This window comes from Piliocolobus tephrosceles, chromosome 3 (assembly GCF_002776525.5).
Source record: "Piliocolobus tephrosceles isolate RC106 chromosome 3, ASM277652v3, whole genome shotgun sequence".
In the NCBI taxonomy this organism is placed as follows: Eukaryota; Metazoa; Chordata; class Mammalia; order Primates; family Cercopithecidae; genus Piliocolobus; species Piliocolobus tephrosceles.
Genome location: NC_045436.1, coordinates 143522363 through 143541633, shown reverse-complemented (window position 1 = coordinate 143541633; position 19271 = coordinate 143522363). Strand labels below are relative to the sequence as shown.

The following is a 19271-nucleotide window of genomic DNA, read 5'->3' as shown; positions in this document are numbered from 1 at the left end:
TGAATGAGAGAGGAACTAAAAGATGAAGACAATTTAGTTATTGTTCAGTATGCATGGGGGATTGGTTCCAAGACCCCTTACAAAATCTGCAGATGCTCAATTACCTTACATAAAGTGGTGTCGTATTTCAAATAACCTACACACATTCTCTTGTATTTTTAAAATCATCTCTCGATTACTTATAATACCTAACACAATGCCCATACATCATTTGCATGGATTCAACATAGTACTTGGTGTGTGGTAAATTCAAGTTTTGTTTTTTGAAACTGTGGAATTTGTTTTTTTTTTCTGAATACTTTGATCCATGATTGGCTGAACCCATGGATATGAAACTCAGGGATAAGGAGGGCCACCTGCACTCTCCCAGTGTTCTAAAAGGTAGATAGATCATGAAGATCATAAACCACTGTTTTTTAAAATGGGAGTCTACAGATGTGCTTTCAAAGTTCACATATTTACAAAATGGGATCCACTGCTTCTAAAGGATTTTTGGGAAAGATCTGAAAATTCAGAAGTTAAAAGAACATTTCTGAGAATTCAGTTAAACATGGAACTGAGCTTAATTATTTTGAAACCAGTGTTTCTCATACAAAGGATATATTCTCAAAGACCGAAAAGAAATGTTCCCTCTAAAAAAGGTCCTTTACACTGGATAAATCTGAATAATGTTATTGGTCAATGAGTTTGAGGCCAATGCTAGTCAAACATTAAGTGCAGCTGATTAAAAGACTGCTTAAAAGGGAGGTGGTGACTGGTGAGAACCAAATCCTTTTTCTTTCTTTTCAAAAATAGAACCCTTAACATCTGGATTTCAAGAAGGCTTTTGGGTAGGCCCTATTGTTATAAATGAAGACACATGAGTCCATGATTATAAAACAATATGGATTCACAACTACATAGTTGACAAACATACATGGAGGGGTCTCACGTACTAAAGCTATTTTTTGGTCATCCCTGCCTATGAGCCCTTCTGAAAGAGCCTCCCTTGGGTCACCCTTGGACTCTGTCTCTCCTTCCATTTCCTGGCCTAGTACCTGAGCCCTAGGTGTCAGGGTCAACATGGAATACCTGACCAGCCAGATCCCTTTTAGAGAATGTGGATTTGTGGTCAGCCAACTCAGCACCAAGCAAGTAACATCATGGACAGTTGGGCTGGAGGGAGCATCATGACATTCTGAAGCCACATGCACGCCAAAGTTAGGAAGTGAAGGAGCAGACATACAGAGACAAAAAAAAAAAAAAAAAAAAAGGCAATGCTGGGCAGAGTGAGAGATCCCAAAGACCCAGTTCAATGAACCTCAGCTGTGATACAAGAGGATCCCTTAGAGTAAATGCCTAACTTAGTAAGAGCTTTGGGTCCAGACTGCCTGGATTCCAATGACAGGATAAGGACACATGACATGATTAATCAAACTACAGATGACATGAAAAAAAATCAGAATTCAAGAAGATTTTGACAGGCTGAATAAGTTGAAGGTTCTATACTAAAGGCCTAAATAATCAACTGTGTAAATACAATATGGGAGACACCTGACCCAGCGAGGCGTGTACTATATAAATGTTTTTACTGCTTTTACTGCTTTCTTATCAAGAAAAAACTTGCTAAGAATTTGAGGTGTCTCAGAATGGAACGGGCTGTCATAAAAGGGGGTGTGTTCCCTTCACTGTGAAGTATTCAAGCTGTATCAGCTACTGTGTTGCATTAAATGACTACTAAGTTCCATTCCAACTCTAGAATCCAAGGATTCTATCCTTTCATTTATTTACTTATTTTAAAGACAACTATAAGCTTATCGAGAGAACCACTGATACAGTGTAGGGTGCAAGTTTTCATCATTTTGTACATGGAAAAGAGTATTATTAAATTAGTTACTATAAATGCTTGTAGGATAGTTAACCCCATTGATTTCAGTAGCAGTGTGTTCATAGGAAGATAGAACTGAATTATAGCTCTGAATGAGCTAGGCCTTAAAAAGTACTGGGGAAAAAATGAATGAACAATGATGAAAGTTATCTGAATCATTACAACTTTCATTTTTAGAGCTATTTATGCATTTTATAACATACAAACATGTAGATATATGATTGGTTCCAACAGACTAGTCCTCGTTTTATTACAAGATGCAGAAACACCCAAATAACATCATTATGCTGCTACATTAATCTCAGAATGAGTCAGTGGAGTTTAACTGGCACCTGCTTCTTACCTCCGTTGTGACTTTGCAAGAGAGGAAAAACAGCTCACCTTTTTTTTTTTTTTTTTTTTTTTTAACAAAGTCTCAATCATCAAAATCATCCAGTGAAGAAACTAAAGTCTTCCTGCCCATTACAACTTTGTTAGGGACATCAGTACAGCACACACAGCAACATACACTGTCCACAAACAAGAACAAGTGTTTTATCCTACAGAACCAGACACTACCCAGGGTAAGGAAAGTGTGACACTCTCATCTGCCTGCTGATAACACGGTGCCACAACCAGGTTTGCAAAATACCAACGAGTTCATTAAACAAAGCTAGAGAAAGAGGAAACCCACAAAAGAGCATCCAAGAACTCCAGCATGCCCTAACTCAGACTCTGAGAATGGGTGTGGCTCTGGGATGGCTCATCTACCACAAGCACTGTGGGCAGTACTGAAGAACCCACCAAGACTGGTCAGATGAGACTGGCTCAATGAGCCAACAGTCATTTTCACAAAACAAAGTAAGGAATGGTCGGCATCCTTCAGTTTGTCAGGATGTAGCTAAAGAAGAAGACAGAAACCTCCACTAAACAGATTAAGCAAGGATGTGTGAATGACAGCTGGTGGGCTGCAAAGATTTAAAAGACCCAGCACAATGCTCAGTGACATTAAAGCAATGACACCTACACATGTGTGAGATTGCCGCACTCCCTACTCAATCCACAGGTAGAACAAAAACGATGCGAGGGTGGATGAAACAAATGCTTCTAGAACCTTCTAAAGACATAAAAAAATCACCCCATGCAGAAAGTACCTTCTAATGCAACATTTGTACCTCGAGATGCTACTACTACTAATTAGAATCATGAAATTAGCTCTCTAGACTTGCTGATACACCATCTGACCACTGCCATGCAAGGTATGACAGGCATACAGATGAATATAAGACAACTCCACGAGACTTCAAAACCACTCTAGCATTTTTAAAAACTCAGTTTCCAAAATCTGAACAGCTTGATCTTATCCCAGTCACTCACCAGATGCAGATTCAAGAAACATTTGCTTAGCACCTACTTTATAGTAAGTGTTTTCATTTAATATATCCAGTCTGGAAAATGTCCCTGCAGTTTGGAGCACCTCAAGAGCCAAAAGAACACAGTGATAACATGAAAGACTGCTCTCATCAACTCTGATTGGGCAGCAAAAAGTCCTGGCAATGTAATTATCGATCCCAAATGGAATAAATCCATACAGTTCTCAGATACCTGAAATTCATAGCGATGGGGAACATGTATTACACTAACAGGTATATTTACTGAAACTCTAAAGAATATTCAGAGAAAAGAAGATGGGGGAAACAGAAGATGGAAATTCTGAAATCCAGATTTTAGGATGAATGCAATACTCTAAGAGAATAAAATAAATGTCTACAAACATATGTATTTTTAGCACATGGGACTTTTCTCACTCCTTTCTAAGATGCAAGCTGGTTTTCATTCCTTCATCCCAGTGTTTTCTATTTCGGTAAATGGCACCATTGTTTTGGGCTCGGGGCCCAAAACTTTAGTCATTTTTGACTCCTTTTTCTTAAAATTCCATATCCTATCCATCAACAAATCTGTTGGATCTATCTTCTAGCTATATTCTGAATCCTGACCCCTCCCCTTCATGTCCACTGATGCTTAGTAGTTGAAGCCACTATCATTTCTCCTTGTTTCAACCCTTACCCCCAAGATGAAATCAGAATCCCTGGGGTAGGACCAGGGGTCAGCATGTTGAAAACTCCTTGGGAGATTCCAATGTGTAGCCAGGCGTGGTCTCCTCACTATACAACAGGCAGATGACTCGCTGGTAGGTATTACCACTTTATCAAAGAGAAATAGGAGTCTAACAGAGGTTAAGTGACATGCTCAAGGCCATGCAGCTTTGAAGGGCCAGAACACACATACCACACCAGGCCTATGGGAAGTCCCAGTGCCTCGTTTCACTTTCTTGCCAGTCAATTATTTATAGGGCATTAGCTTAGGATGTTAAAGATAGCTTCCAGTGTAGTCATGCCACAAAAAAAAAAAAAAAAAATATGCCCTACTTGTTAGGTGGCTACCATGTCAAGTCATCTGGTACTGAGCAGACCAAAAACACATGAAACAAACAGTAACAATGGTGATTTATTTGCTTCAATGAATTATTTAAAAGGCCAATTTTAGCTGAACATGGAAAAATGTCTGACCTTCTACAAAGAAATCTACTAAGTTCAGACTAAAGGCCTTCGTATTAGGCTTAGTTAAAATGAAAATATATAGGACAGTGGTTCACCAACCACAAGGATAAACTCCACAGGGAAATTCACTTCATAAGTTCAAGGGGGAATTCAATTTGGTACCTGGGGAAATTAAGAAGTTTTTTTTTCTTTTGCTAAGTGTATTCACTTGGAAGTCAACAAAAGGCCAATTCATGTAATGATTCTTTTACTGAACTTTAAACAAAAAGATAGAAATCAGTCACCATGTGGGGTTAGATTGAGCCAACAAATTCAGAACTTTCCCTCCTCTACAAGATCAAATTCTGGCTTTTGAAAAGAATTTCCATCTGCAAAGTACAAATCACATTATCACCTAATAAAAGGAAAGTCTAGATGCACAGACAAATAAGGACAGAAGAGAACTATAAAATAAACAGCAATCACAAATACTGGACACAATGCACTTGATCTACAGTACTATGGTGTTTTTCGAATCCCCAGAGCTTCACGTGATAATCCTCCCACCCAGCAGGGGCCACCGGCAGCATCCTAAAGCCAGAACCCAGCGCCCATCAGAGTGGCCACCGAGAAACACACTGGCCAAATAAGGAGTCTCGAAAATTGGCCTCATCTCAGCAACAAGGGAAGGCAGGTAAATTGGGAGTTTTCACATTTTGTACATTAACCTATAAAAGATTATCTCATGTCATAATGGGATAAATCAATAAATCTAGACTAATGAAAACATACTCCTTGAAAAAAAAAAAGTTGCCACAGAAATTTCAAAGACTTTTACCCAGTCATTATGCTATTTTTTCAGCTGCAAATGACTAAATATTTGGGCTACAAATATAGGCTGAATAAAGCAACTAATTACTACAACATACTAAAAGCAAGCAGGTTAGCAAAAAACTAGTAATGACACTGCAGAAAAGCTCAGATTGAACAAGCTCCCAGAGTAGATATAACACCAGCTAAAAATAAACTAAATGTGTTGTACTCTTCACTTAGTTGCACTGAATTGAATGTCCAATTCAGAATTTTAAAGAAAGTCTTCAAAACCTAATAAATAGTATTAATGTATGACCTTGATCATTTCTGAGAGGGGAAATTAGGAGTATAATCAGTCCTATTAGCTAATTGGATGATATACAATTTACCAAAAATATTGGGTTTTTTTTTGATAAATATTTTTGGTAAATTGTTTATCACCCAGCTACCTAATGCTCTTGGTTTCTTGGCTCACAACCTATATGGTTATATACAATTTATTTCTATCCTCTCTGCCAGCAAGTAAATTCAAGTTTCTACACCACTGTTTTCAATACCACTGCACATTAGAATTACCTAGGAGATAAAATATTAATGCTTGGTTCCTATCCCTATAGACCAGACCAACTGATTCCACCATTCTGGGATGGGTTTAGGAATCTGTATTGTTTAGAAGCTCCCTAATTATGAAGCCAGGGTTGAGCATCACACGATGTGGCTATAAAAACAACCCTCATTTCACAAGTCTCCCACTGCCCTATCCACATTAGACACACTTTTCATTAAAGATAGCAGAGGCATTCCTCCTCATGTCATTTCTCTAACATTTACCCCACAACAATGAAAATCAAGTTAGGAAAGCTGACTTAAGTCCACTGAGAATATTTATCACAGCCATTCTGGCATAGACGGTAGACTGAACCTAACTTAAACTTAACATATAGAGCAGCCAACTTAAACCCATTTCATTTCTTTGGTCAGAGACAGAACATGGCCTAGGTTAGAAAAAAAAAAAAGTAGAGTGAGACAGACTAGAAGGGAACTGGAAAGGGCCAACTAGTCACAGCCACTGGGATGACAATACAGTGGCAGAGCAAGAGATCCAGGAAAAATGGAAATGGGCAACAACTACACTCAGAACCGAAGATCTCCTGCATGGGGCAACAATGTGGGTTCAGGTGAGTTGGTCAAAAGCGATCGTGGGTAAAGTACAAGCAAATGATACTCAGAAACCTTGGCAGGCCTGGTCTGGCATCAAAACTGATCACAAATGCTGAGCACTGGAGTCCAAGCTAGGGTTGGGAACCAGCATCTCCTCCTACCAAGAGCAAGGCAGGGCCCCCATCCTGGAGCTCTATAAGCTGCTGGAACAGGCACTCAGGGTCAGGGAAGTGGTGACAGGGTGTGCATGCCTCATCTTTATAGTGCTAAATCAGAGCTCTTTAAATGTCGATGGTAAAGATTTTTGGGACTAAATCCCTTGTCCCTTCCTCAACCCCACATAGATATACAACGTTAGCTTTATTTCGGGACCAGAATTATCCACAGGGACCTAGGTCAATTACAGAAGCTGAACTGGTCTAGGCTGGCATCAGAACAAACCATCTCTTTGACTCACCCCTGCATGCATACCACTGTTTGCTTGCTTCACTCACAAAGGTCAATCTTGTACTCTCAACAGGTCTGGCCCACTAAAATGTATTCTGGTCCAGAACCCAGGCTGACTTTGGCCTTCTTAGTGACATTCTGAGCTGTCACTCAACTAATCTGATATTATTAAGCACAGCCCCAGATGGATCAAGATCAGTCATCTCCTTCAAAGAGAGTTCACACAAAACAATGAACAGAGGCTCAATTTAAAAACAGACACCTCTCTTTGCCAAGTCAATTAGAGGTCTGTTTAATTAATCCATGAAGCCAAGTTCTATATAGTTGTCCCTTTAGAACAAGTGATGGTGATACTGTACATAAAAGAATACTACTTAGAGCTTTACCTACTTCACATCTCATGCTAGCATTTAAATAAAAATGAATAGGAAGACATGGCAGGGTGTTTTATAAAATATATTTTATAAGATATTTAAAAAATGGAAACAAAACAGGCTACAAAAGATGCCACAATGTACTTACATAAAATCTCTAAATTGCCACAAGGACCAAGTCAAAGGCAGTATTATCTAAGCACCAATATAATGTGTGAGGTTTTATACACACGTGACTGCCTTCTGTTGTTAGGAAGGGAGCTGAAGACTTAAATCTCGAGATCTATGTATGTATTTCTAATAAGCTTACTTTGAGCTATGAGTTTCCATTACAAAATTTTGTATTCTGAAAAATTCTAGTAAATCCTAACAAGTAAGCATACGCTAAAGGTATAATTTACAACTATGCTGTTCAATACAGTGGCCACTAGTCACATGTAGCTACTGAGCACATGAAATAGTCCAAATTGAGATGCACTATAAAATGCCCACCAGATTTAGAAAACTTAGCACAAAAAATGTAAATTATCACTTGTAAATTTTTATAACAATAAAATATTGAAATAATATTTTGGATATATTGAGCCCAAGAAAATTCATATTTACAATACATATTAGTATTTATATATTAAATACACTATTACTTGTATTATTTAACATTAAATATATAGTATTAAAATTCATTTAACTTATTTCTTTTTACATTTTAAATGTAGCTGGTTGATTGTGGATCATGTTTTATTTCTTTTAGTGCTGATCTCAGATATAAATGCCGATTTGATACGGTAAGTAGATTCCATAGAACTATTAGTTAAATCTAGCTGGTCTAAATTTCACCTTATTCCTAGCAAAAAGGAGAAAAAGGAGTATTATCTCAGCTATCATGTCAGAGCCACTATATGAAACCATAAAATAGTAAGTTGGAAGCAGAGTCCACAACACATCAGCAGATAAAAGTGAACCATTCTTTCTCAAAAAGTAGTAAAACCAACATATACCTGGTCAAATCTTATTAATTTAAAACCTCATTTTAAGATACTTTGCTTTAAGGTATACAATATAATTTTAAAACCTACAGAGACAAAAAATAACTGAAAAACAATATCAAAGTAGCAATAATTGAAGAGGGAAACTAAGCATACATGACTCAATATAAGAAACATGCCAATTCTCTTAATATAAATTTATAAAAAATGCAATTCCAATAAGTATTCCAACATTTTTTAACTTGATTCAATGATGTACTCATAAATTCAAATAGAAAAATACACCTATGGGGGGAAAAACAAAAACAAACAAACAAACAAAAAAACCCAGAAAAACCTAGAGAAAAGAGCAAAGAAAATGGGACAGCTAAGATAATATTTTTTATTATGTTGCAATAAAGGAATTTGATACCAGGAGCTAAAAGGGACCAAAATAAAGAGAGGTGGGAGGGAAGGGAAAGAGAGATTGACTCCAGAAAACAACTCAAATATATACATAAGGAAGCACCTCAAATCAATGTGAGAGGAAAGGATTATTAAATACATGGTTATTATGTCAGGTAAATAATTTGAGGAAAAAATTAGATCCAGGACTCACATTTCACCACAAAGTAAATACCACAGGAATTACTAATATAACTGTTAAAATGAAACCCAAAAGTACTAAAAGAAAAACATAATTGAAAAATTATCTTGAAATGAAAAATATGACATTAAAGCAGAAATTTAAAAAAACAAAGATTATCCTTCATAAAAATTAACTTACATACTGCTAAAGCACTACAAAGTTAAGACAAACTATGAATAAGGAAAAAGGTAGTATCTTTAACATATAAGTTCTTAAACTTCAATACAAAACTTTATAAACAATTCAGAAAAAAATCACTACATTTACCAAAATATGTTCAACTTAATAAAGCAATGTAAACTTAAAGACTTACTTTTTACATTGTATATTCATAAGGATGAAGAAAAATGCTATGCAATGCTGCAAAAGGGATAAACAGGCACTCTCATTCACTTTCAGTAGGAGTGTAAACCAGTATAATCTTTCTAGCAATTTTCAAATATGTATCAAAAGCCATAGAAAGATATATATTTTTTACACAGAAATTCCACGTCTAGGGACTTTGAAAAAACCATCAGAAAGGTGTACAAAAAGATACAAAAATGCTTGTTCAAGAGTTTAAAAAAACTGAAATGACCTAAATGCCCACCCATAGGGTTCTTTAGTAAGTTATTCTGTACTAACATAAAAATGCTAAGCTGTCATAAAATTAATAAAATTGATCTGTTCATTCAACAAAGATTTACTGAGCTGCTACCAAGTGTCAAGCACTATTCCAGGCATAAAGGATAAAACTAGCAACAGACAAAATTTACACAAATCTATATTGGCACAGATACCCATAAAAATTACTAAAAATAATGCAGATTACTCATTCTTCCTAACAAATATATATTTTCTGGAAAACAGAAAGGACGTATACTAAAATTCTAACATTGTAAATATATAAATTTATATGAAGTATATAAAATTTTATAATCACAATGTGATTTGGATGGCATAGTTTGAGATGAATTTTACTCTCTCCTGCAAGACTTTTTGAAGCATGAGTTTTTCCCAGTGACTTCTATCACTGGGGAGAACTTTCCCAGTAACTTCTATCAAGACTAAAGTTAAGCTCTTCCATTAAAAACAAAGCTCAGAGTAATCCATTCATTTAGCAAATACAGAGTGGTGGCTATGTGGCAGACAAAACTAGGTGTAGAGGGTACAGCAGTGAACAAATCTCACAAAAACGCTCCTTTAGTGGTGCTAAGGTTTCAGTAGGAGGGTACCAAGCACATCTAGATTTAGTTCAGAGTATTTTACAAATTGGATTATAAGGCATTTTCATCTTTAGGGCATAGATTCATTCATTTGACCAATGCTTGTGCTCCTACTATGTGCCAGGCAATGTCCTCATGGGGAGCAACATATCAGTGGACAAACCAGACAAAACCCCCTGCCCTTAGGGAGCTTACTACCTGGAGAATACAACCATTGGAAGGTCTCGGCTCCTTTCACTATAGAGGTAAAGAACGAAGGGGAAAGCGGTGGCCTTCACGTCACTGACATTCTAATGAAACCATGTGAATAGAGATCCACACAGCAAACATTTCATTAACTTCAAAAGCATCCTCTGACCTACACAAACGTTCCCATAGCTGTAACATAGGTACATGCTTCAACTCTGTTTTTGAAATGAAAGAAAAAAAAAAAAAAAAACCATGAATTCTGCACTGAAGATACAAAACCTAAAATAATTAGATCTAATACACTTATATCTCTAATACACTTATATGTCATTAAGTAAAATGACACCTATTTTGAGACTTTCAAATATTGATGACATGCTGTATCGCTATACTCATACACACCTTCTCACACAGTGCAACTTCAGGTATGAGGTATATCTGAACTCATCTCCATGTTTCCTTTGGGACCTCCTTCATCCACCACCTCCTTTTGTCCCACCACCCATTTAGCTGGCACAAAGCTGGTGCATAATAAGTGGTTTTTAAAGCAACAAAAACCTTAGTCATCTTTTACGTAGAATAGCCTCCTAATATTTTTATTTTATTTATAAAATTTATAAACTATTTTATTTATAAAATTTATAAAAATTGCTTTTTATTCCTTTTGTTACCTTTTATGTAAATAAAACATAGTATTCTACATAGTTAAAACATTTTAGAGTTGCCATTTAGAAAAACAATTCCTAAAACAACTTCTGGACACATTGCTTAGCACATATTTTACATAATAAAATAAATGTCGTCATATTTTAGCATTATAGTATTCAACAGAAGAAAATGCAAACCACTGGATAGGTATGTGAGGTTTTTCTGTGTGCGCATTTCTTTAGTTTTGAACAATTTAATCCTTATTATATGTAAAGTAGGAGCCTCAGAACAGTTTCTATTTTATCCAAGCAAGAGCCTTTGGTAATCTGAGAACTTCACTGTGACTGATTCTGTTGCCTGCCTGATATAGTTTGGCTGTGTCCCCACCCAAATCTCATCTTGAAGTGTAGATCCCACAAATCTCACATGTCATGGAGGAACCCAGTAGGAGGAAACTGAATCATGGGGACAGGTCTTTCCCATGTTGTTCTCGTGATAGTGAGTAAGTCTCACAAGATCTGATAGTTTTATAAATGGAAGTTCCCCTGCACAAGCTCTCTCTGCCTGCTGCCATCCATGTAAGATCTGACTTACTCCTCCTTGCCTTCTGCCATGATTATGAGACCTCCCTGGCCATGTAAGTCCATTAAATCTCTTTTGTAAACTGCCCAGTCTCGGGTATGCCTTTAAGTGTGGAACTCCCTAGAGACTTGTTGAATGGCTTTGACCAAAATGCTGATAATGATACGGACAATGAAATCCAAGCTGAGGTAGTCTCAGATGGAGATGAGGAATTTGTTGCAAACTAAAGCAAAGGTGACTCTTGTTACGTTTTAGCAGAGACTGGCAACATTTTCTCCCCACCCAAGAGATTTGTGGAACTTTGAACTTGAGAGGGATAATTTAGGGTATCTGGTAGAAGAAATGTCTAAGCAGCAAAACATTCAAGAGGTGACTTAGGTGCTGTCGAAGGCATTCAGTTTTAAAAGGGAAGCAGAGCATAAAATTTTGGAAAATTTGCAGCCTAACAATACGATATAAAAGAAAATTCCATTCTGTGAGGAGAAATTCAAGCCCACTGTAGAAATGTGCATAAGTAAGAGGAGCTGAATGTTAATCACCAAGACAATGGGGAAAATGTCTCCAGGGCATATCAGAGACTTCGTGGCGGCTCCTTCCATCACAGGCCTAGAAGTTTAAGAGGAAAATATGGTTTCATGGGCTGGGCCCAGGCCCCTCTGCTATGTGCAGTCTAGGGACTTGGTGCCCCTTGTCCCAGCCACTCTAGCTGTGACTAAAAGGGGCCAAGGTACAGCTCAGGCTATTGCTTCAAAGAGTGCAAGCCCCAAGCCTTGGCTGCGTCCACGTGGTGTGGAGCCTGCAGGTGCACAGAAGTCAAGAACTGAGGTTTAAGAACCTCTGCCTAGATTTCAGAAGATGCATGGAAACGCCTGGATGCCTGGACAGCAGTTTGCTGCAGGGGCAGGGCCCTCATGGAGAACCTCTGCTAAGGCAGTATGGAAAGGAAATGTGGGGTCAGAGCCCCCACACAGAGTCCCTATTGGGGCACTGCCTAGTAGAGCTGTGAGAAGAGGGCCACTGTCCTCTAGATCCCAGAATGGTAGATCCACCACCAACTTGCACCGTGCATCTGGAAAAGCCACACTCAATGCCAGTCTGTGAAAGCAGCCAGGAGGGGGACTGTACCTTGCAAAGCCACAGGGGCGGAGCTGCGTGAGACCATGGGAACCCCCCTCTTGCACTGGCATGACCTGGATGTCAGACATGGAGTCAAAGGAGATCATTTTGGACCCTTAAGATTTGACGGCCCTGCTGGATTTTGGACTTGCATAGTGCTTGTAGCCCCTTCCTTTTGGCCAATTTCTCCCATTTGGAATGGCTATATTTACCCAATGCCTGTACCCTCATTGTATCTAGGAATTAACTAACCTGAGTCTGATTTTACAGGCTTATAGGCAGAAGGGACTTGCCTTGTCTCAGATGAGATTTTGGACTGTGAACTTTTGAGTTAATGCTGAAATGAGTTAAGACTTTGGGGGACTGTTAGGAAGGATGATTGGTCTTGAAATGTGAGGACATGAGATTTGGCACAGGCCAGTTGGTGGAATATGGTTTGGCTGTGTCCCCACCCAATCTCATGTTGAATTGTAACTCCCACAATTCTCATGTGTCATGGGAGGAAGCTGGTGAGAGGTAATTGAATCATGGGGGTTGGTCTTTCCCATGCTGTTCTTGAGATAGTGAATAAGTCGCATGAGATCTGATGGTTTTAAAAATGAGAATTTCCCTACACAAGCTCTCTCTCTCTGCCTGCTGCCATCCATGTAAGATATGACTTGCTCCTCCTTGCCTTCCGCCATGATTGTGAGGCCTCCCAGACATGTGAAACTGTAAATCCATTAAACCTCTCTCTTTTGTAAATTGCCCAGTCTTGGGTATGTCTTTATTGGCAGTGTGCAAATGGACTAATATACTGCCCAATAACCATACACCCTTTTCCTTTTGTAACACAGCACTGGGTAATGTGTCCACCTGGAAATTTCCATTTCCCAGTTTGCCCTGCAAATGGAAACCAATGTAAAATAAGCATTAGCTTTTGTGTGGCGCTTTCAGGAAAACCTGTTTGTCTTTCAGCCTTCCATTTTCTCCTGGCTAAAACTATTGTACATGATGGCTGGCACCCCAGCAACCATGCTGTGACTTTATGGATGTCAAACTCTCAAGACGGTGAAGCAGAAAGGCACAAGGAGTCAACATCCCTTATGACTTTGTGTAGCAAGCACAGCCAATCCTGACCGTCTACCTACATACTAGTTACAGGAGTGAGAAAAACTATTTTGTGTAAGCTACCATTATTTCAGTCTGTTTCCATATTACAAATGCTAAGTTCAAACACCCATTTGATTTATCTGGGGCAGCTAAATAAAGAGACCTAAAATTCTTAGTCTTCTGCTTTACCTACTCTTGCCTTCTGGCAAATTTTTCCACTATCGGATTTCAACTATTGTTTCTCAACTCAAGATTCCCAAGTTTGAGATTTCCCACATCTCATCTCAAAATTTCCAACTACCTTTGAAACATGTCCATTTGGATGTCCCAGTTACCTCAAAATTTGAATTAGTATAATCTCTTATTTTATTAATCCTTCTTCCCAATTTCCTTATTGTTTAATAGATTTTCTCAACCAATCAAGACTGTAATGGAAATTTCTTCAAAATGTGTTTTACCAGCACCAGGGTATCTTGGGAGGCTCATTAACAAGGTGAATCCCCAGGCCCACCACAGATTTACTCAATTAAATCTTCACGAGCCAGCCCAATATGAACCCTGGTAATTTATGAACACATTACCAATATGTTATTACCAATGAAATATCAATATGCTATTCCCAATAAGATCCATGGTAACTTATTAACATTAGAATTCTAAATTATTGCTTCAGAATTGCCTTTTAAAAAAAGTCTTTCTCTCTCCTGCCCTATGTTTACTAAATATTCACTAAATAGCAAAGTCCTATAATATGATTGATATAATTTGTCTGTGTCCCCACCCAAATCTCATCTTAAATTGTAGTTCCCATAATCCCCAAGTGTTGTGGAAGAGACCTGGTGGGAGGCAATTGAATTATGGGGGCAGGTCTTTCCTGTGTTGTTCTCATGATAGTAAGTCTCATGAGATCTGATGGTTTTATAAAAGGCAGTTCCCCTGCACACGCTCTCTTGCCTTTGCTCCTCCTTTACCTTCTGCCACGACTGTGAGGCCTCCCCAGCCATGTGAAACTCTGAGTCCATTAAACCTTTTTTTCTTTATAAATTACCCAGTCTTGGGTATGTTTTTATTAGCAGCCTAAGACCAGACTAATATAATGACCTTTGTGACCTCATTTCCTACTATTCTTCCTCTCACTACTCCTAATTCCAGATTCTCTCCTGCCTTGGGGCATTTGCTCTGGCTGGAACACCCTTCCCCCAGATCCCTACCATGCCAACTTTCTTATTTCCTTCATGCCAACTTTTCAATGAGGACTAGCCTAACAAACCTGCTTAAAATTGCAATCTGTCCACCCACCTTAATTAAACATTTCGCTTTCTCTTCATTTTCCCCATAGCATTTACCACACAACAAACTCTATAATTAGCGTTATTTTGTATGTGTTTTGTCTCCTGCCTCACCAGAAAGTAAGCACCTCCAGGGCCACACTTTTCCTCTTCTGTTAACTGAAGTATCCCAAGTGCCTGCCTGTAACAGTAGTTGAAATTCACTAGACAACTGCTGAATTAGCTAATGATTCAGTCAGAAATCTGATTCCTCCCTTCCCATTCTCACTATTCCACTCCAATACTAATTCTGACTTTTGTCATTTTAAGACTGTTTTGCAACAGTCTATCTACAATACCCTTTCCTCCAAACCAGCCAACATACTTCCAGACTTACTAAGTTACTATTTTCAGGATGTCCCTCCCTTATAACAATGTGGCCCCCAACTGGCCCCGTTAGATATTATATATTGGAGTTACACTTAAATAAGAAATTAGATTCAATGAACTCTAGGATCCTGTTCAAATATTTGGTCCTGTGTCCAAATGACTCACCTTGGCATTTAAAATGCTCTGTAATCTGGCAGTAGTCTACCTATCCAAACTTACAGCCTACTCCTTCCAAGTTTCCCTATGCTCTCGGCCAATTTCCTTAAGAACTCTGAAATAAGCCGTGTTCACTTTCCCCATTTGTTCATGTCATGACTGTCTTCAACACTCTCCTAACTATAGAAACAGATGTCAGTATCCTTTAGGATCCTGCTGCTCAGACTGTGATCTGCAGGCCAGCATCCTTCAGCATTACCTGTGAGCTTGTGAGAAATGTAGTAACTCTGACCCGACTCCAGACTTCCTGAATCAGATTCTGCATTTAACAAGATCCTCAGGTGATTCCTATGAACCTTCGAGTTTGAGAAGCACTGTTTGAGGGCTCATCTCAAATCACACCTCAATGAAATGTTCACTCGGCAAGCCTCATGTTCAGGAATAAGTATGTACTAAATTCCTAATCTTCCACAGGTCCTGCATCCCCCCACGGCATGCACAATGTTCCATTAACAACATCCCCCCCTTAGACTATTTATTCCCTTTTAAGTCCTTTCTCCCCAGTTTGTTTGTAAACAACTTACAGGCATGACAGTCATAAATCTGGCCAATCTGGATGCAGGGAACAGAAACCCATTCAAGTCATTTCAAGGTGGGGGAAAAAGAGCTTATTTTAATGCTACTTGGGAACTAGGGCTATAAGATTCGGGGAGGGCAGGCTTCAAGGTCTGGCCACCCTCTCAGGATCTGTGTCTGCCCATCAATTCCGTTCTCTTTGCTATCTCTCTACTCACCCAGTTTCTGCTTTCTTCTATCAGCATTCCCATGACCTATTATGACCATCCATTCTCTCCCCTACCAGCCTATTCACCTCTGTTCCCTTCTGCTTTGACTCTAAATCTCTAACTTTAAGGTTTCCAAGAGAGAGATGATTAACACAGAGACTCTTTTTGAGCCAAACCACAAGGTTACAAGTGTCTGAGTCACATAAGAATTGGTTGCCCCTATGTCAGGAGCCAACCATAGTCCAATCAGCTGAGGCCAAAAAGGCTGCAGTTCAGAACAAGGCCATCTAGGCAGCATGGGCCTCTCTCAAAGGAGAATATTCCTTAGGAAAGGTAGGACTATATATATATATATTTTTTTTTTGAGACGGAGTCTCGCTCTGTCGCCCGGGCTGGAGTGAGCGGCACCATCTCAGCTCACTGCAAGCATCCGCTGCCACTACGCCCGGCTAGTTTTTTGTATTTTTTAGTAAAGACAGGGTTTCACCGTGTTAGCCAGGATGGTCTCGATCTCCTGACCTCGTGATCCGCCCGTCTCGGCCTCCCAAAGGGCTGGGATTACAGGCTTGAGCCACCGCGCCCGGCCCGACTATATTTCTTAGGAAAGAAAAGTGTGGGCAGAGCAAGCAATGAGCCACAACGCCAGCCCCACAGAATCATCATTTGTCTTCACCACCGTCCCAAGCACAATGCTGAAGCGTTAATAACTGGAATCAACCAATATCAGGGGAAAGAGTTATTCACCAAGCACCACTATGGCTCTGACACTGTGCTGGCCTCACAGTCCTTGTTTTCCCAGAGTTCTTAATCCAAATGTGTCACTGAACTAGTTACTTGACCTTGAGCAAATTACTAAACCATAATGGGCCACAGTTTCCTCAACTATCAGATGGCACTCCACCTTCACCAACCTCCAGGAGTGTTGTAAGGTTCCATAAGGTAATCATTGTAAAAGTACTTTGAAAAATACACAAGTCAATCAAGAACAGTACTGTAGCCCTGTAATGCCCTCACATGCCACAGGTTTTGCAGTGCTCTCAGATTTTTTCTCTTCCCCCTATTTCCCACAATATATGACCCATCAATTACTGTTATTTAAAAGAACACCACCAACTATTACCGTTATATTTTCATACCTCTATGACTAATTTCACTCAGAAGTGTAAAAAAAATGATTTTTTAGTGTGCATTTTAAAAATATTATAATGTATTCAACTGTGTATGTAAAACTATAATGCCCTATATAAGTATTTTTTGGCGTATCACAAAAGACAGTGTGTACCAAATTCCTATGTAGTACACAGGCCAGTTTTGACTCGTGTGGCCTTCTCCCCACAGCAGTTTCATTTAATACTTCCGAAATACTGCAATCAGAAAATTTCAGGGACCCTATTTTTACAGGGAGACCCTAAGGAGAAAAAATGACCTGTCTCCACACCTGAAATCCAATTCTCCTAACTTATATATCTTTTTTTTTTCTCTAAAACCACTTTACCACCGTCTTACATTAAAAGATGGAGGTGGGGAGGAAGAGCGGGAATCAGTGATGATGGCAAGATAGATTTCTGAAAAACATGTTATTCCACCCTCTGCAGGATTCAAGTACAGGTTTATGGGAGAAGACAAACAAACCTTGGGATATTTATGGTCTTGGCTTTGACGCGAGCAAAATCAAATAATATTTAGAGTGCCTGCCACATGGCAGGCAGGATGTTGATGGCTCCTCGGATACGATGAAGAGTCTGGGCCCTGGTAAAGCTTACTTGCTTCTACCCCGGAGCATCTGTTGCTCAGTGTCGACAACTGTGGCCATTCAAGAGCTGGCCCCAGGTGGAGCAAAGAAAACAGCTTCCACCTGGCTAAAAAGTCAGCTCAGCTGGTGGAAGTGAGGGTTTCGGGCAAAAGGGAAACAAAAACGAAACCTCAGACGGGAGCCGGTGGGACTTCGCTGCGGGAGGCAGAATTGCAGAAGCTGTAATGCAGGGGACCCACTCGGCACCCGACCCCTATCAGGCTCCACGCGCTCCGAGAGGCAAGGGACTACGGATCAAAGGATTCTGCAGCCCGGGAAAAGCAAACTCGCTTCGCTGGGAGCTCAGATGGGGGTTGCAAAACGGTGGGCGCTGGAGGCAGAGGCGGCGGGCTGGGGATCTGCTCACTAGGATGGAGAAGCTGAGTGGAAATCGAGCTGGTGGGGAGGGAGGTGGGCAGGGCGAGTGCTCTCAGTGACTGGGACCTAATGGTCACACTGCGGTGCTAAGCACGCCTCGGGGCTCCCGCGGAGAACACCCATTCGAAGGCACTGGAGCCTGGAAAGGGTCTACGAGTGCCCTGGGGGCAGCGCGGGGGGAAGGGTCCACTAGGGGCTGGGCGCGACAGTCGGACTGCCGACGGGGAAGAGGTGGGATGCGGTCTCTTCCAGGATAAACACACACACTCACACGCACACTCGCCGCCCGACCCCGGGTTAGCCCCGAGCCTCAGCGGCCCCTCACCCTCGGCGCGGGAGCGGATCTCCGACACGGTCCTCCGCATGGTGGGCATCGCGGCGGCGGCTGCAGGTGGGTCCTCAGCCCGGACTCTGCACCTGTCACCTCACGGTACGCGCGGGAGACCCGGCTGCGCCGCGCAGAGCGCTCAGCTGCAGCCTGGGCAGCGCCACCCACCTAGGGCAGAGCCGCCGCCGGGCGCGGCCCCCGCACGCCGACAAGAGGAGAAAGGCGGCGGTGGCGGCGAAGGTGGCGGCGTCCGCAGAGCTGGGCTAGCTCTCGCTGCAGCCGCGGAGGGGCGGCTCGGCGAGGGGCGGAGCTCGGACGCCGGCGCCGGGGGTGGGGCCTGCGGGGCGAGCGCTCCCCCACCCGTGGCCGCTCTGCTAGGAAGGCGGGTGAGGGGTGGGGAGAGCCGGGGGAGCCTCCTTCGCCCCGCCCCTCCCCGCTTCGGACCGTATCACGACTCAAAGGGGGGGGGGGATCAGCTCTTAACCTCTTTAGTCCTCCAGCGTTTTCGCTCCGCCCGGCGGAGTTAGTTGACCCGGTCCCTCCTCCA

General features: G+C 40.8%; 1 protein-coding gene across 3 annotated transcripts in view; it reads right to left on the bottom strand.

Moving 5' to 3' along the window:
• ATP8A1 (ATPase phospholipid transporting 8A1) overlaps positions 1–19034 on the bottom strand; it is a 268024-nt gene extending 248990 nt beyond the window's left edge. Inside the window, exon 1 of one of the 3 annotated variants that reach the window (XM_023224492.2) lies at positions 18722–19034. In XM_023224492.2, the coding sequence (XP_023080260.1) occupies positions 18722–18770 (49 nt within the window). In that variant the 5' untranslated portion in view covers positions 18771–19034. The remainder of the gene's footprint in view (positions 1–18721) is intronic. The other 2 variants (XM_023224493.2, XM_023224494.2) reach the window with 2 other exon arrangements.
• Positions 19035–19271: the final 237 nt, after the last annotated feature.